The following is a 19,603-nucleotide window of genomic DNA, read 5'->3' on the forward strand; positions in this document are numbered from 1 at the left end:
ACTTACTGGTGAAAGATGGAATGCTTTCCGCCTAAGATTGGACATAAGGTAAGATTGCCTCCTTCTACCACTCCTAGAAATCCTAGCCAGAGCAAAAAGTAATAGGAAGGAATAAAAAGCATACATATTAGGAAAGGAAGATGTAGAACTCTGTTTATTCACAGACAACATAATTTATATAGAAAATTCTAGAGAATCTACAAGTGAAGTTACTATAATAAATGAACTAATGGTCACATGATACAATGTCAATTTATAAAAATTCTTTGTATTTCTATACACTAACATTGAACAATTGGAAATTGAAATAAAAAATATAATTTTAGGACAACACAAATGTCAAAAACTAGGGATATATTTAAGAAAATATGTACAGGACACATATCCTGAAAACTACTAAACATTTATGGAAAAAGAACTATATAAATCAGGAAATATACTATGTTCATCAATTAGAATAGTCAAAATCAATAAGATATTAATGTTCTTAAAGTTTACCTATAGTCTCAATATAATTCTAACAAAAAAATCCAGAAAAAAATTTATTTGTAGAAATTGACAATCTGAAGGTAAGCCTTACATGGAAATAAAAATTATCTAGAATAGCAAAAACAACTTGAAAGGGAAAACAGAGTTGAAATATGATACTTGATTTAAGACTCAATATAATACCACAAATAATCAAGATAGTGTCTTACCAATATAAAGAGAGACATAGAGATCAATAGAAAAGAGAGTCCAGAAATAGACACACACACACATCATCATTTGTTTTTGACATATGTGCCAAGTTAGTTCAGTGGGAAAGGAATAGTCATTTCAACAAATGATGCTGGAAAAATTGCATATTCATTAAATAATCCTCTATCCTTACTTGACATCACTCAGAAAATTAACTTGAAATGGTTCATAGACCTAAATGTAAGAGCTAAAATCATAAAACTTAGAGAGGAAAACAGAAGAGAAAAAAACCTTATGACTTTGTGTTAGTCAAAGACTTACTAGGACATAAAAATCTCTAACCATAAAAATAAGTTGATAAGTTGGACTTCATCAAAATTAAAACTTTTGCTCTTCAAAAAGATATCCTTAAGAGAACAAAAGCCCAGGTCACAGGAATGGGGATATATTGTGAATCAAATATTTGATTAAAGAATTTGTTTTAAAAGTATATAAATAACTCATAGAAATAATAAGACAACAAACCCAATGAAAAAAATGGGTGAAAGATCTGAATTAGACATTTCATCAAAGATAAAGAAATAGCAAATAACACATGGAAAGATGTTCAGCATTTTTAGTCATTAGGGAAATGCAAATTTAAGCTATAATGAGCTACTATTCCACATCCTCTACAAAGTATAAAATTAAGACTGAAAATGTTAAGTTTGGCTGGTAGAAACATAAAATGTTTGGGCCATTTTGCAAGAGATGCGTGGGTTCTTACAAACTTAATTATTTACTAACTATAAGACCCAGCAGAGCAGTGTGCTAATATTTACCCACATAGAAAGAAAACATGTTCAACCAAAACTTTAATGTTCATATCAACTTTATTTCGTATTTAATAGCTCCAATCTGAAAACAGACCAATTGGTGATCAATTAGTGCATAAACAATTTTGGGTACACTCATAAAATGGAATACTACCCAGCAATAAAAAGAATGAACTGTTGATGCATGCAATAATATGGATAAATGTCAAAAGTATTACACTGAGTAATGCCTAGACACAAAAGACTTCATATGGTATAATTCCATTTATATGAAATTCTAAAAAAAGAAAAACTATAGAATTAGAAAGCATATCAGTGGTTGTCATGGTTGGGAAGTGTGGGTAGGGAATTAGCTACAAATAGGCACAAGGGAATTGTCTATTTCATGATTAGATGGTATTTCCAGAACTGTCACTTATCAAAATTCATCATATATCTGTACATGTACAAAATTACACATATACAAGATTATTCATTGCAAAAAATACAAGTTGAAACTGCCTTTCATAGAACACTGCCATATATTTCTGTGTACATGTAAGTGTATCTTAATGTGCATAGTTACCTTGCAAGGAAAATTGAATTCTTATCCAATTCTCATGAAGAAGTACCTATAATGTGGTATTTAAATTCAACCTTTATAAAAGTATACGAGCCAGGGGGAATTTCTGGATCATGTAGCACAGTGGGACTCCCCAAATCTGCTTGGACTCTTCAGAATGGGCTGGTGATTATAACAACTCTGACCTCATTATTTGGGCTTCATGGTTTTCATTAGCATCCTAAGGAAGAGAATGACAGGAGGAAATAAAAAGGAAAAAAGATAGAGTATATAGTGACACATACTTCATCATTACTAAGCTAGTCTATCCTAAATAGATATAAAAATTGAAAGAAAGTCCCTTTACAAGAACTATTGCCATTTATTATTCTTGAGACTAGATGAAAGCAAAGCCTCCCAAGATAGAAGAAAGAGATTCCTAAATTGCTCGGGTCCTGACACTCACTCTATAATTGTGGCAGGTAACTTTGGCATGGCTATTCACAGACTCATCACGGAGACCTTGGGAATATCTCTCTTTGATGAATTAAATGCCCCACATGGTTCATAGCTATAGTGAGAAGCAGAAATGCTTCAAATGTTAATATTCCAGTGATGGGAAAAAGCTCCATTTTCCCAAAGTACTAGGCAAAGTCATATATAGTAGAGGCTGCTAATATTTGAAAGTGTGTCTGTCATGTGAGCAAATAGTAAAATAGGACTAAGTACACATGTCTTTACATAGTACATAGCGACATTGTTGACAGCCATTTTAACTCGATTAAAATTTTTTCGTCCGATTCACTCCTATATGCACTGAAACTGGGATGACAAAGTCAGAGGTTGCTTCAAAAGGAAAGATGGGTTTATGATACCATTAATTTTATTGAGTCATTTTTCTTCCACAACTCTGATTCAATAGATGTCTTTTATTTAGTTTCTTTCTTTTTTTTTAATGTTTATTGATTTCTGAGAGAGAGACAAACGGAAACAGGATGAAAGTTGGGGAGGAGCAGAGAGAGAGGGAGACACAGAATCGGAAGCAGGCTCCAGGCTCTGAGCTGTCAGCACAGAGCCTGATGCAGGGCTCAAACTCACGAGCCATGAGATCGTGACCTGAGCTGAAGTCAGACACTTAACCAACTGAGCCACCCAGGTGCCCCTATTTGGTTTCTTATTTAGAACAACCCCAAGTTTACTTGATACTACAACACTTTAAATTCCAACAGCTGAAACATAATAGGACGAGTGCATGCTTTGGAGTAAAAAGATGAAGTATAAAACTGGTAACCTTGGTCATTTATCATCTATGTGGCCTTGAACAAACAGCTTAACCTCTCAGAACCTCAATTTGAACCTCATTTGAAAAATTTTAAGTCCTATCTCATAACCTTTTGAGAAACTCAAGAGATATAAGTGAAATATCTCCACCAAACACAGTGTTTCTCAAACTCTAACAGACATAGGAATCTCCTGGGGATATTGTTAACATGTAGGTTCTGTTCAGATTTGCAGTTTGGAGCTTCCAGGTGATGTCAGTTATATTATTCTGTCATTACTGGTGTCATCCGGGAGCTGGTTTGAAATGTAAAATCTTATGACCCGCTTAATGCCTACATTTGAACAGAATCTCCAGGAAATTTTAGTGAACATTAATGTTTGAGCAACACTGGCCCAGCATCAGACCTGGCACATTGAAGATTCTTGATCTAAATCTATCGTTAAGTTTTAGATGATCACAAAAGTGTGCAGGATACAGATGGATTTAACACATTTTTTTAATATTCAGAATATGATTTTGAATTATATAGAGTCAAATTTTGCTGAGGCGTTGCTTTAAGCTGAAGAGTGGCCTCACTCCATATCAGGCCTCTACTCTCTGACAGCTACACAATTAGTAGCTGTTTCGGCAGAAATCTGCATTGTCAAAAGCCCTTGTCATCATTTTCCTTACCAAATCTCAATTTAGGTATTTTATATAGAAACTACATTTACTAACTACATTTACTACATTAACTAACATAATGTAAACTACATTTACATTTATGTAGAAACTACATTTACATTTTAGTTGTTTTGCTATGTTTATTTCTCAGAGACTATTCCTAGGAGCTTTTACCAACATCATATAAACCCCAATTAACACATCAAATTAGTATAGTTCAAGCTAAGGCAAAGATGATTGAGGTTTACATTAACCTATTACCACTTTATTGTGGGCACATGAATAAGTTAATACTTAATAAGTCTTATATTATTGAGGGAGAAGGGGCTCCGAGTTAGGAAACTAGTTGAGAAGCCTGTTTAATGGTGTCAGCCAGTTGTAAGGGATGGGGAGCTCAGCTTGTAAGTCAGTGAGGAATATGTGAAAATACATTTTGAGATTTCAGATAATATGCCATAAAACCATAAAAATCCACTGATTTTTTAATAAATTGCTGCTTTTAATAATAGACCAACTTTGGGGCACCTGGGTGGCTCAATTGGGTAAGCATCCAACTTCAGCTCAGGTCATGATCTCTGGGTCCATGAGTTTGAGCTCTGTGTTGGGCCCTGTGCTGACAGCTCAGAGACTGAAGCCTCCTTTGGATTCTGTGTCTCCCTCTCTGCCCCTCCCCCGTTTGCACTCTGTCTCTCTGTCTTTCTCTCTCTCTCTCTCTCTCTCCCTCAAAATAATAAATGTTTAAAAATTTTAATAATAGGTCAACATTTTTGTCCTTTAGTGTCTATTTTTCTGTCTGAAACCTGTTATTCATTTCTAATTCATACTTTACAGTGCATAGTGAAAATATGGGAATCAAATGGAAATCATAGTAGTTTAATATGTGTAAGAGAATTATTTTCTTTCTCAAAGGTCTTTTAATCGTCTAAAATGCCCTGACTCTGGGCCCCTGGGTAGCTTAGTTGGTTAAGTGTCCAGCTCTTGCTTTCAGCTCAGGTCATGATCTCACAGTTTGTGAGTTTGAGCCCAATTAGGTCTCTGCACTGACAGTGCGGAGCCTGCTTGGGATTCTCTCTCTGACACTCCCATGCTCGCTCTCTCCCTCCTCCCCCCCCAAAAAAAGTTAAAATGCCCTGAACTTTGTTATTTCCTCTTGAACTAGGCTTGGTACTAACAGATTCTCTCAGTTTTTGTTTATCTAGAAATGTCTTTATTTCTCCTCCGTTTTGAGACATAGGTTTGTTGAATATAGAATTCTCGCCTGACAGTCTTTATTTCAACATTTTGAAGATTTTATCCCATTTCCTTCTGACAATGAGAAATGATGAGAATCAGCTGTTCATCTTATTAAGGGTCCCTTGTGCATGAGTTGCTTCTCTGTTGCTACTTTCAGGATTCTTTCTTTGTTTTGGGTTTAAGACAGCTTGACTATGATGAGTCTAGGTTTGGATCCTTTTGCACTTACCTAGCTTGGAATTTGCTGAGTTTTTGGATGTAGACATCATGGTTTTCATCAAAATGGGACATTTTCAGCAGCTCTTTGTTTAAATATTCTTTCTTCTCTGGGACTGTCCTTCTGGTACTACCATTGGGCATATGATGGTATACGTTATGGTGTCCCACAGGTCTCTGAGGCTCTGTTTATTTTTCTTCATTCTTTTTCTTTTATGCTCCTCAGATTGGGTAACCTCTACTGATTTGTTAGCAGGTGTACCAATTCTTTCTTCTGCCTGCTCAAATCTGCTGTTAATTCCCTCTACTGATTTTTTTTTCATTTCACTTATTATAAATTCCAACTCCAGGATATCTATTTTGTTCATTTTTGTAGTTTCTCTTTATTGATACACTCTATTTGGTGAGACATTATTTTCACTTTCATCTGGTTTCTTTAGGTATGGTTTCCTTTAATTTTTAAAATGCATTTAAGAAAATAAATAAAATAAAATAAAATAAAATGCATTTAAAATAGCTGAATTAAAGTCTTTGTCTAGTGAGTGCCATGTCTAGGCTTCCTCAGAGTTTGTTTTTTCCTGTATATGGGCCATAATGTCTTTATTCTTTGCATGTCTCATATTTTTTGTTGAAAACTGAACATTTTTAAAAGAAATGTTTTAATGTCTATTTATTTTTGAAACAGAGCATGAGCAGGGGAGGGGCAGAGAGAGAGGGAGAGAGAATCCAAAGCAAGCTCCAGGCTCTGAGCTGTCAGCGCAGAGCCCGATGTGGGGCTCGAACTCATGAACTGTGAGATCATGACCTGAGCTGAAGTCAGACGCTTAACCTATTGAGCCACCCAGATGCCCCAAAAACTGAACATTTTTAATAATATAATAATAAGAACATTGGATATCAGATTCTCCCCCTCCTAGGGTTTGTTGTTGTTTGTTTAGTGATTTTTCTGGACTAATTCTATAAAGTCTTTATTCTTTGCCATGTGTGGCCACTGAAGTCTCTGCTTGGTTTGCTTAGTTGTCAACTAATTATTGGCAAAGATTTCCTTAAATTTCATAGGCCAATAAGTTTCCCATCTTTTACCAAAAGGCTCTGTATGCATGTTGGGGCAAACCTTCGACATTCAGCCAGGTAGTTTACAACTCTGCAGTAGCCTTCAGTTTCTCCTCATGCAGAGCCTCAAGATAAGCCAGAGGTGAGAGACTAGGGACTCCTAATTTCTGTGTGAACATGCACACAGCTGTAGACATACACATAACCTTAAACATTCATGTAGTCTTCCAGATTCCCAGGAATAGATCCAAGCTTTCTAAAACCTCCTGTGGAAATCTCATTCCTCAGATTTTCCTTTTAAGCTTTGTGTCTTTTTAAGACAGCCTACTGTCTGTCCCAACTGTTATCCACTGCTTCGGGCAGCCATGGTATTAAACAAAAGTGCCCTCATTATTTTTGACAAATGCTCCTGAGAATAATGCTCTTCATACTGGTCAAATTACTAGCCAGATCAAATAAAGATGTGCATTGTGAGTGGGGTCTTCAAGGGAACCACCAAGTATGTCAAACAATGACAATATCTGGGAATGGAGCTTTGGAATTCCAACGCTGTTCTGCTCATGGCAGGGTCTACCAAGCTGCTGGTTCCCACTGTGATTTTAGGCTATTAGTTTTCAAGGCTGTTACAAAGCTAGGGAGAAAAGGATGGGAAGAAAGGTAAAACACCACAGAGGTTGCTGTTCTTACTGAGAGTCAACCAGTTTTCTTGAATAAACACTCTCCAGACTGCACCAAGTCTTTAATTTACAGATTCCTAAAAATGTTGATTCATAACACATGTGTCAGTTGCTTTTATGGAGATGAGGCTTTTTGGAGATCTTCATTTTACCATTCTGGCTGATGTCACTTAAGATGCCTTAAAGCTTTTGAATAGTGACAAAAGTCGTATAGAACTTCAGTATCTTTGGGAATGCAAGCTGGTGCAGCCACTCTGGAAAGCAGTATGGAGGTTCCTCAAAAAACTAAAAATAGAACTATCCTACACCCAGCAGTTGCACTACTAGGCATTTATCCAAGGGATACAGGTGTGCTGTTTTGAAGGGACACATGCACCCCCATGTTTATAGCAGCACTATCAACAATAGCCAAAGTATGGAAGAGCCCAAATGTCCATCGGTGGATGAATGAATAAAGAAAATGTGGTGTATATATATATATATATATATATATATACATACATACATACAATGGAGTATTACTCAGCAATCAAAAAGAATGAAATCTTGCCATTTGCAACTACGTGGATGGAACTGGAGGGTATTATGCTAAACGAAATTGGTTGGTCAGAGAAAGACAAAAATCATGACTTCATTCATACGAGGACTTTAAGAGAAAAAACAGATGAACATAAGGGAAGGGAAACAAAAATAATATAAAAACAGGGAGGGGGACAAAACAGAAGAGACTCAACAAACTGAGGGTTACTGGAGGGGTTGTGGGAGGTGGGATGTGCTAAATGGGTAAGGGGCACTAAGGAGTCTACTCCTGAAATCATTGTTGCACTATATGCTAACTAATTTGGATGTAAATTTTAAAAAATAAAAAATAAAATTAAAAAAAAATCTTATTACAAAGTTAAAAAAACAGAATTTATCAGATTAAACACCCAAAAAACAAATAATCCATCTAAGAAATCCATTTAAGAGACTCCTAAAGATAGAGAACACTTTTCCAAAGAAGACATTCAGATGGCTGATTTGAAAAGATGCTCAACACCACTCCTCATTAGGGAAATACAAATCAAAACCACAATGAGATACCACCTCACACCTGTCAAAATGGCTAAAATTAACAGCACAAAAAAAACCAGGTATTGGCGAGGATGTGGAGAAAGGGGAACCCTCTTCCACTGTGAAGGAATGCAAACTGATGCAGTCACTCTGGAGAACAGTATGGAGGTTCCTCAAGACGCTAAAAATAGAACTACCGTACCATCCAGCAATTGCACTATTAGGTATTTACCTAAAGGATACAATAATACACACACATATATAATGGAATATTAGTTGGCCATCCATAAGAATGAAATTTTGCCATTTGCAATTATGTGGATGAAGCTAGACTGTATTATGCTAAGCAAAATAAGTCAGTCAGAGAAAGACAACATGATTTCACTTACACATAAAATTTAAGAAACAAAACAGATGAACTTGGTGGGGGGGGGAGAAAAGAAAAAAGAGAGAGAAACAAAGCATAAGAAACTCTTAAAGATAGAGAACAAATTGAGTTGATGGAAGGAGGTGGGTAGGAGATGGGCTAGATGGATAGGTATTAAGAAGGCACTTGTTGGGGCGCCTGGGTGGCTCAGTCGGTTAAGCATCTGACTTTGGCTCAGGTCAGATCTCACGGTCCGTGAGTTCGAGCCCCACGTTGGGCTCTGTGCTGACTGCTCAGAGCCTGGAGCCTGTTTCAGATTCTGTCTCCCTCTCTCTCTGCCCCTCCCCTGTTCATGCTCTGTCTCTCTCTGTCTCAAAAATAAATAAGCGTTAAAAAATTTTTTTAAAAAAATAAAAAAAAAAGAAGGCACTTGTTATGTTTAGCACTGGATGTTGCATGTAAGTGATGAATCATTGAATTCTGCTCCTGAAACCAATATTGTATATAGCATGTGAACTTAATAGAATTTAAATAAAAATTTGAAAAGAAAAAAAAAAAGAACTTCAGTATCTTGCTACATGAGAAAGACAGACCATGTATCCACCAGAGATCATATAGGGTCCCACTTAGAAATGCTACTAAAATGTCTTGATGGTTTCAGGCAGTTGTCAGATGAGACATCATGCTGACCTCCTCCTAAGGAAGATTTCTCATAATTAAATCTTAAACTTGCAAGAAATTGTGCATAATGATTAAAAGCCTGTTCTTTGGTACCAGCTAACTCTGCTTTCAAGCCCTGAATCTGCTCCTTAATAGCTTTGTGACCTTGGTCAAGTTACTTAACATTTACAATACAGTGATAATAACTACCTATTCATTGATTTGTTTTAAAATCTGACTAAACTAATGAAAGTAAAGTGCTAGGTACAGTTCATTGCATATACTACTACTAAAAATGTTGAATGTTCATCTGAATGTGGTTCTTTAAGAGTCACTTTCAAATTGGAAAATAAACTGCTGTGTTTTCTATGCAATTCCAGGCACGGTGGTGGTCCAGCAGTTGATGTCAATGATGATTAGCAAACATGATCGCCTCTTCCCCAAAGATGCAGAACTGCAAAGCAAACCCCAAGATGGCATGAGCAATAACAACAATGAAATTCAGAAGAAAGCCACCATGGGCCAGCTACAGAATAAGGAGAACAATAATACCAAGGACAGTCCTGGTAGGCGGTGCTCTTGGGACAAGTCCGAGTCTCCCCAGAGAAGTGGTGTGGATAATGGATCCCCCACAGCTCTACCAGGTAGTAAAACCAACAGCCCAAGGAACAGCGTTCACAAGCTGGACGTCTCTAGAAGCCCCCCTCTTATGGTCAAAAAGAATCCTGCCTTCAATAAGGGCAGTGGGATAGTCACCAATGGGTCCTTCAGCAGCAGTAATGCCGAAGGCCTGGAGAAAACCCAAACCACTCCCAATGGGAGCTTACAGGCCAGAAGGACCTCTTCACTGAAGGGGTCTGGTACCAAAATGGGCACCCACAGTGTACAGAATGGAACGGTGAGAATGGGCATTTTGAACCCCGACATGCTTGGGAACCCCGTGAACGGTCGCAGCATGAGCTGGCTGCCCAATGGCTACGTGACCCTGAGGGATAACAAGCAGAAAGAACAAGCAGGGGAGTCAGGCCAGCACAACAGACTCTCCACCTATGATAACGTCCATCAGCAGTTCTCCATGATGAACCTTGATGACAAGCAGAGTGTCGACAGCGCCACCTGGTCCACTTCCTCCTGTGAAATCTCCCTCCCGGAGAATTCCAACTCCTGTCGCTCTTCCACCACCACCTGCCCAGAGCAAGACTTTTACGGGAGTAATTTTGAGGACCCTGTTTTGGATGGGCCCCCACAGGATGACCTCTCCCACCCTGGGGACTATGAAAACAAAAGTGACCGGAGGAGTGTGGGAGGTCGAAGCAGTCGTGCCACCAGCAGCAGCGACAACAGTGAGACGTTTGTGGGCAACAACACCAGCAACCACAGTGCCCTGCACAGTTTAGTGTCCAGCCTGAAACAGGAGATGACCAAACAGAAGATAGAGTATGAGTCCAGGATAAAGAGGTGAGGAAAATCTGCAGCTCCTAACTGCCAGAGAGGGCCCGACAGACCCCTACTGCAGGACAGGTTCACACAGGGGGCTAAACATGCTGGCTCCAGAGTCACAGACCTGAGTTCAAGTCTAGGCTTCACCATTTGTCAGCTGTGGGATTTGGGGACAGTTTGCTTCATCTCTTTGCGCTTTAGGTTCGTACTGTGAAAAACGTAAATATGAGTAGGTTTTACCTCAAAAGCATGTAAGAAATCATTGAGCCTTGTCCCTGGCACAGAATAGGTGCTCGATGGTGCTATCTTCTGCTAGTAAACGTGTGGGTTTGTGTTAAGGTCTGGAAAGAGAGGGGCAAGGATAAATGGAAAGTAAGGAGCATGTTTTCACTGATGGAAAGAGGATGAAATAAGGGTGAAGAAAAGTATCAAAATAAACAGACCTTTCTTTTTCATTCTTTTCATAGTTGAATGCTGAGAGAGTGTCTGCCCTCTTCCAGGCTCCACTCTAGGCCCTGAAGATTCAGCAGTGAATAAAATAGGCAAAAACTCAGCCCTCGTGGAACCTGCTTCCATTCTACTACAGAGACAGATCAAGTAGTAGAATAGATCAGATGCTAAGGAGAAGACTAACGCAGGGTAGAGGGTAAGAAGCATTGGTGAGGTGCAAGGTCATGTGCAGGGCCTTACAGGAAGTCAAAAAGGACGCTGTGCAGACATTTGGGGGTAGAGCAAGTGGAAATGCCATGAGATGGGATGGGCAGGGACTCAGAGAGGGCCTTGGAGATCATTTTAAGTCTGGCTTTTTTTTTTTAAGTTTATTTCTGAGAGACACAGAGAGCAAGGGAGAGGCAGACACACAGAGAGAATCCCAAGCAGACTCTGCACTGTCAGCCCAGAGCCCAACCCAGGGCTCAAACTCACAAACCCTGAGATCATGACCCAAGCCGAAGTCAGACGCTTAACTAACTGAACCACCCAGGTGCCCCTTAAGTCTGGCTTTTATTCTGAGATTAGAATCCATGGAGATTTTTGAGAAAAACAATGACATGACGTGCATTCATATGGACAAGGGAAATTATGGCCTGAAACAAGGAGCAAAAACTACTATTTATAAGGAAGCACTTACGGTAAAACCTAATTTATATCAGTTTACATCTACTAATAAGATGATCAAGGTAGACGTTTACCTAGCATCTTCTCTAGGGAAGCAATCTAGGCAGGATCAGGGGCGTTTGTCAGATGTTTCCGTGGACTCGAAAGGCGGGAATACAGACAATGGAGCCCAGGGCTCACAAACAGAACCCTGTGCCAGAAACCAGAATGTCACCACCCCGTGTTTTTACTAGGGTTACGGACATTACAAACTTGATGGTTTTTATGTTCTCCTTTCAGCATAATGTAGGAGATTTAATTCTCAAGTAGGAGAAGACCCAAGACTCAGTTCAGCATGCAGTTGCCCATCTGTGGTCTCCACCCCACATTCAGGCTGTGTGACTTGGTGGCCCTCCTCCTGTGTGGGTGTCCTAGGGTCCTCATGGCAGTGAACACCGTTCTTTGTCCGGCTTCAATTACTGCTATGCCTCCAAACCCCACATGGCTTCTTCATTACACAGAAAGTCAACTTTAATGTATTTTAATATTTGTTGAATCCATTTGTCAATTTTCAGGCCAAAAGAAATATATTTTCAAGAGCTTTGGTAAAGTAAATATAAACTAAAGCACTACTTATCCATGAAGTTGAAAAATTACTTTCTTAGAAAGTAGTTTTTGTAAACCTTGGTGAGCAGAAACTTGGTTTGAATTTTTCTTTATAATGCCAAGTGGCAGGAGGTTTACCTAAGAAGAAAGACTCTCATTTGTGAATGTAGTTTTTGGAACCACTGGCAACCAGAATTCTGGATTTCTGCCAATGCATGATGATAACTTAGGACTTAGCACAGGGAAGCAAGAGATATCACTTCAAACTTGTATTAGCAGAGGAAAAAAAATCATTCTGATTTATGAGAACGTTGGTGACGTATTTATGTTCTGTGATGTATAGTGCATTTCAGAGACTTTGATAAAATGATAAAACTTTCCCATAGAATGCCATCTCAATTTCACTATAGCATTCCTACCTGTCTGACAGCCAGAGGGAGAGGGCCACAGAAAAATGGGGCCGAGGAGCTGCCCCATACCCAAGCCACGGAAATAGAAGAGGTTAACTGTTCTAGGGGCACCTGGGTCGCTCAGTTGGTTAAGCATCTGACTCTTGATTTTGGCTCAGATCATGATCTCACAGTGAGTTGGAGCCCCACGTTGGGTTTTGCACTGACAATGCAGAGCCTGATTGAGATTCTGTCCCTCTGTCCCTTGCTTGCTCCCTCTCTCTCTCTCTGTGTGTCTCAAAAATAAATAAGTAAACATTGAAAAAAAAAAAGAGGTTAACTATTCTATTTAATTTCTGATCATTCCTGTTCAGAGTCATATTTGTCTCTTTCAATTTCTTTTAAACTACATCCCACCAATATTGAAGTGAAATAGAATTCATAGATAGATGATAGATAGATGGATACTATTTAACTTTGTTTAGTTATCAATCACTGATACATGCTCTTTAGCTTTTAAACACATGACTTTGATGTTCTTTCCCCCCACATTAGTTTCTCACTTTGTTGTATTGTGGTCAGAGAAATTCATTTGTATGATATCAATTATTTGGCCTGGTAAAAACTATTCTTGGGGTGCCTGGTGGCTCAGTCGGTTGGGCATTCAACTTCGGCTCAGGTCATGATCTCACAGTTTGTGGGTTCGAGCCCCATGTTGGACTCTGCACTGACAGCTCAGAGCCTGCTTCAGATTCTGTGTCTCCCTCTCTCTGCCCCTCCCCTGCTTGCATGCTCTCTCTCTCTCTCTTTCTCAAAAATAAAACATTAAAAAATTTTAAAAAAAAGCTATTCTTTTATTATTGGTTTGGGATTCTACCCATGCCTAATAGATCAAGTGTGTTAATCAAGTTGTTCAAATCCTTTACATTTCTTCTAATTTCTATCAGATAGATCTATAATTTCTGAGAAAAAAATCTCCTAATGTTATTGTAGACTTATCAATTTCTCCTTATAAATTTGAGGCTAGACTACTAGGTGAATATAGGTGAATAAAGTTCAGAATTTTTTATATCTCCCTGATGAATCAGTCTTTTTATCATTAATAGTCATCTTTGTAATAATGATTTTGCTAAAAATCAATTTTTTCTGGTATTCATATTGTTATACCACTTTTATTTTGATTAGTTACTTCCTGACATAAGAGACTTAAGCTATCTCTTGATGATATTTTCACTATCATTATTTTTCCTTTGATAGAAAGCAAATATGATGTCCTTTTTCTCCCAACTTTATCACTTCCCCCCTTTCTTCTAGTAAAGCCAACATTACATGAAATGACTCCAGAAAGCCTTGTGGTTCAGGCTGCCTTCTGCATCTGCCATGCTGTGCAGATAACAGTCTCTGGCTTCTCTGTGCTGACATTCATTCATTTGCAATCAAATGACAACTAAGTGCTTCCAAGAGAGGTCTTGGGGTCTTCTTGCTAAAATGATAGTAAATTGGGGCACCTGGGTGGCTCAGTTGGTTAAGAGTCTGCCTTAGGCTCAAGTTATGATCTCATGACTCATGAATTCAAGCTCCACATCAGGCTCTGTGCTGACAGCTGGAGCCTGGAGCCTGCTTTGGATTCTGTGTCTCCCTCTCTCTCTGCCCCTCCCCCAACACTTCTCTTTCTCAAAAAAAAAAAAAAATTTAATTTTTTTAAATGATAGTAAATCATCCTAGCAGAATGAATGAATGAATGAATGAAACTAACACCTTTTAAATCATTGGACCTAGCCTCACTGATTTGAAAGGGCCCATTACAATTTCCTAAGCATTGCAGAGACAGAGTTCAGATAATATTTGTATCCCTGTCACATTTCAAGTGAATAAAATTGCTTTATCTTGTATTCCCTCCCCCATCGTATATCTAGCTTAGAACAGCGAAACTTGACTTTGGAAACAGAAATGATGAGCCTCCATGATGAACTGGATCAAGAAAGGAAAAAGTTCACAATGATAGAAATCAAAATGCGAAATGCAGAGCGAGCAAAAGAAGATGCAGAGAAAAGAAACGACATGCTTCAGAAAGAAATGGAGCAGTTTTTTTCCACTTTTGGGGAGCTGACAGTGGAACCCAGGAGAACCGAGAGAGGAAACACAATATGGATCCAGTGAGCCCACTTTTTCCCGCTGTCTCCAATGGATCTGGGAAGGGCTCTGCGGTTCTGGTGGGAACATTCTACGGGATCAGGTGGCTGGTTCCTTGCTGTACAGTGCTCTAACTGGTGAAGGAATATCATTTCCAGACATTACCCATCCATATCTGCAATGTGTACCAAAGTTCTATCATGCCCCATAATGCTACTGTCAAGTGTTACAACTGGATTTGTGTATAGAGAGTAGTTTTTAAAAAGTAAACTAAAAATGAGAAGCATATCTCAAGAATTATTTTATTGCAAGTCTTGTATTTAAAATGTTAAATCAATATGTCGTTGCAATTTAGCTTGCTTTCAAGCTTCACCCCTTGCACTTAACATAAGCTATTTTTGGCATTGTGTTCTCATCAGCTTATTTTATAGATCAATATTTTTATTTCCCCTCTTGCTGAGGAAATGAAGATGAGCAGATATATAAATATATATAAATATATATCAGATGAGTTATTAAAATCAAAAGAATACTTTGTGGCTGTGCTGTTTGTGCCAATAGACCTCGCCATGACCAAAAAGAGAAATGTAATGGTTTTATAAAATACAATAGAATCACCAGAAACCTTTGATTTGCTCTTGAAATTCTTCCCTTGACACTGCTCAGTTTTCTTTTGAGGTATCCTGACACAGAAAATTTTGGATTTTGTAAAATAGTCCCCTTCTCAAGGCCTATTGTCTACCTGGCCAGTTCCACAGATGCATGTCTCTTGTGCAGCCTGCATTTTTAGGGGGGGGAAATGGTACAAGCACTTAATGAGTCATGTCATGAATTACTCTGACTTTCTGGACCGAGTCTCTGTAACTGCTAGATGGTTTCCAAAAAAACTCTTCCCACTGTTTGGAGATTGGGAAACAATGCTTGCTGCACTGTGCCACAGGAACATTTCTTGTCCACTCAGACTTTTCCTTCATCCTCCAGAAAGCACTTTGCAATGCAGGCAGTGTGATGGTGTGACCGTGACCTCTCAGTTAAGAGTATGTGCCATATAGCGACACTTTTCTCTAGCTCAGGCCCACTGTTCTGTTGTCACCTGGGATCCTGTCCACAGGACTGCTGGCAGGGGCAGTGCCACAAGAGCAGGGTATGGAGTGGGTAGACCCGAAGGAGAAAGAGACACATTTGGAAGAAGCAAACTATTTTGTTTCTAATTTTTACAATATTGTTCTTCCCTCTTGAAAACATATTTGTTCACAAGAATCTTAAGACGTGGATGCTTAAAGGTCCAGTTCAGACAAATTTATGAACATCAGTAATGGTGACCTTCTAGAGAAGCCCAGCGCTCTCTGGACCTAGAGTTTGGGGAGAACAACTCTTCACATTCCAATAAGGCAATGATTTTGAGAAGTCAGGCAAATAAATATCTCTCACACTGGAACAAAAAGTCACAAAAGGCATCATTGCAAATAAAGACTGCTTGAGTTTATAGGATTGAGTTGTTAGAAGGTTCTATGTCTGTATGTACTTATTTTCAAATGGGGAGTAGTCTTTACACCGTCTATCCTTGTCACCATCCACCTTCCACCAACACACTTATGTGGGCCCTCGGTTTTAACCTCTCTCTGTATAATGATACCTTCTTTACCTTTAGTTTCCTGTTCTCCTTCCAATTCTTTATTTAACCAGATTTTTCCACCTGTATGTTCTGTAAGAAAGTCAAATTCGCAATGTACAATGTTGATCTCAATCAGTCTCTCTATACACATTTCATCTCTTCCCGGTCCCTGTCCTAGTGAATGGAAACCTTGGACTCATCCAGTGAGTCAAAAGATGCAATAGTAAAAATCAAAAGATCATGTAGTCAAATCGCCTGCATTCAAGTTTCTATAATTTGCTAGCTGATACTGAGACTTCTAGGTGTTACTTTTTTCCATATAGACTGGGAATAATAAAGATACTCCTCTCATGGACTTATTATGTGGTTTCAAAGATGTAGATTGTTAAAGCTAAGCACAGCACCTCGTGGACAGAAAGGATGCCATGAATGTTAATTCTTATTGTTCTCTCTCCTCTTCTTCACCCTTAAATTCACTCACCAAGTACTATCTATTCCGCTCATCCTTACCTTTTAAATCTACTCTCTTTGACCAGTTCCTCCTCATCTCTGGTGAAAGCATCTCCCCTTTTGCAGGCTGTCCCCTCTAGGCCACCCATCTGACTCTGTCATAGCTTTGCTACTATCATGTAAAGACTCTCACTTGCCCACAGGATACGCCCTTCACATGGTGCGTAAAGTTGTGACCTGCAGTTTTATTTTCCTTTCTTCCCACATCCCCAACCCCCGCCATGCCATTTCATGCCTCTGGAACTTTCTACCATCTTTTACCACATCCATCTTGACTACCTTCCTTCTACCTGGCACGATCTTTTTTCTTTTTTTTCTTTTTTTAAAGAGAGCCAAATCAAATGTCAGATCCCCTTCTAGGATCTCAACGCCAAATTATCTGACACTCCCACTTTGTGTATATCTCTTTCAGTCTTGTCCATGTCTGATTATTATCTTCACCAAATAAGAAACGTTTTAGGAAGCAGCATGCTGGAATGGAAATAGCAGGAAATGGAGAGCCAAACAGACCTAGATATGCATCTCAACATTCCTTAGGCAAGATGCACAGCAATGACAAATTACTGAACCTTTCTGAGCCTCAGTTTTTTCATCTGTAAAGTGGAGATAACTTCTACAAAGTAGGGATGTTGTAGTACTTAAAAGTGATATGTAATGTGACTGTCTGAGTGCCTGCCACTTAGTTCTATTAATAGCTCTATTAATAAACGGAGCCTCCTAACCTAAGAGAGTAGAATTTTATCTTATTGTTCTTAAATCCCTCTGTCTCTACCCTTTATGCCATAGAGTACCAGCATAGAGAATTTTCTGGCCTTTGGTCTATGAGGGGTGCTGTTATTAATTTTAATTATTGATCTCAGTGATGATGACCTTCAATCAATGGATGCTATGAGTAGCTTGTCCATCTGAATTTCCATTAGCTCTTCTATTCGGCTAAATGCCTAGAAAGTATTAAATGCAAATTGACATAAAAATGAATTGGAAATAAGTAGGTAGTATAAAGAGTTCATTTGCTACATCCTGTATAGACTTCTTTAAAACTGTTTAGGTAACTATAATGATTCTTCAATTATGAGCTCAGGAGAAAGGATTTGCTTCCAAGTGTTGAGTCTACAATGTTGGCTTCAGTAGCCAAACCATATGGCTGGGTGTCCTTCAGAGAACATTTAAAATAGAATTGTGTGTGATAGTAGGCCAACTGAAGTCTACACTTTTATGTAGCTTCTATGTGTAATTTTACGATGAAATGACTAAAAACTTCAAGGGAAACTTAATAAGGTCACTCCTATTTATTTTTGTTTCCTAAAAAGCTGTGCCTTCCTTTACAAAATGAGGTCATTTCCAGGTAAGATACTTTAAATTGTTGATATAATTATCTCACCTTGGAAACTGAGGATAATTTAAAGATGGTGCTGCTGGCCACAGACCCCGGTGTTTCTCACATTGGGGAGCTGCATCCTGCTTGGAGTCGCATCACAGAAAATGATACCCATGAGCTTTTGGAATCAGAGACCTGGATTCAAATCTCAGTTCTGCCACTTCGTAGCTATCAGAATTTAAGAAAAGTTACACGATGTTCACTAGCCTCAATTTGTTTTTCTGTAAAGTAGGATAATACCAGTGCCTCGTCCTCATTTTTTGGTTTGTTTTTTTTGAGAAATGAAAAATGAAGTGACTCGCACAGTATATGCTGTAAATGCTCAACAAATGGCAGCTGTCAGCCCTCAGATTACTTCATTGAAAGGGTGTTCCAACTTCTAGAATATAGAGTTCTGGACTCAAGAATATGGCCAGCATGCTCGCCAGCAGAGGGTATAATGATGTCCCAGGGACCCTAATTCTACCTTTTCCCAGATAAACTGCCAGAGATTTGATGGCAAGGAAGAGTCAAGCCAAGTCATCCTTCCTACTTGAGATAGTACAATTACATCCATGATCTGAGAATACTGTCTAAAGAACTACCTGGAACTGTCCTGCATCAACTCTGTGTGGACGCTGAAGAAAACTTCAGTATTAAAAGTACTGGGCAAAATATAATGGAAATATAAGAATATGACCAGTAAACGTGTCTAGACTCACATCAGCAGCACTATTAGTGAATATTTATTGAACGTGTCTACATGCTACACCAGCATTAGACTAGGTGCCTGGGACACCTATTTATAAATAATTACCACAGAAGGTGATGTATTTATGTACATCAGGTCACAAAATGAGGCTGGGAAAGCGCTGTAGAGCCATGACTATGATGTAATTCTTAAAGGGTAAGCAGGAAGTTATCAGACAGGATAGCAGTTTGGCCAGGGTCTTCCCCAGTCCACAGAAAAATATGTGCAGAAGTGCCTTCAGTGAAGACCTTAGGGAGCCTTTCCAGTGATATTAAAATGACCTACCAAGTGTTCGCCATCAGAGTGGCATTGTGCATAACAATTCACCCACACACCGCCAAGAGATCTCAAAACACTTAGGACCCATGTGGCTTCCACTCTTTCATTCAAATGAAACGGCCAGACCTGGACACATTTTGCCTTGTTTGAACTCACAAACCACAGAAAAAGAGTGCTGGAATTGTGG

The 19,603-nt window shown here is 38.8% G+C and overlaps 1 protein-coding gene across 3 annotated transcripts in view; it reads left to right on the forward strand.

Annotated features, from left to right (window-relative positions):
- The window catches only part of ARHGAP24 (Rho GTPase activating protein 24), a 516,123-nt gene extending 497,604 nt beyond the window's left edge, over positions 1–18,519 (forward strand). For all 3 annotated transcript variants that reach the window (XM_049632110.1, XM_049632111.1, XM_049632112.1), the window contains 2 exons: positions 9,622–10,699; positions 14,688–18,519. In XM_049632110.1, coding sequence (XP_049488067.1) covers positions 9,622–10,699; positions 14,688–14,931 — 1,322 coding nt within the window. In that variant the 3' untranslated portion in view covers positions 14,932–18,519. The remainder of the gene's footprint in view (positions 1–9,621; positions 10,700–14,687) is intronic.
- Positions 18,520–19,603: the final 1,084 nt, after the last annotated feature.

This window comes from Panthera uncia, chromosome B1, assembly GCF_023721935.1.
Source record: "Panthera uncia isolate 11264 chromosome B1, Puncia_PCG_1.0, whole genome shotgun sequence".
In the NCBI taxonomy this organism is placed as follows: domain Eukaryota; kingdom Metazoa; phylum Chordata; class Mammalia; order Carnivora; family Felidae; genus Panthera; species Panthera uncia.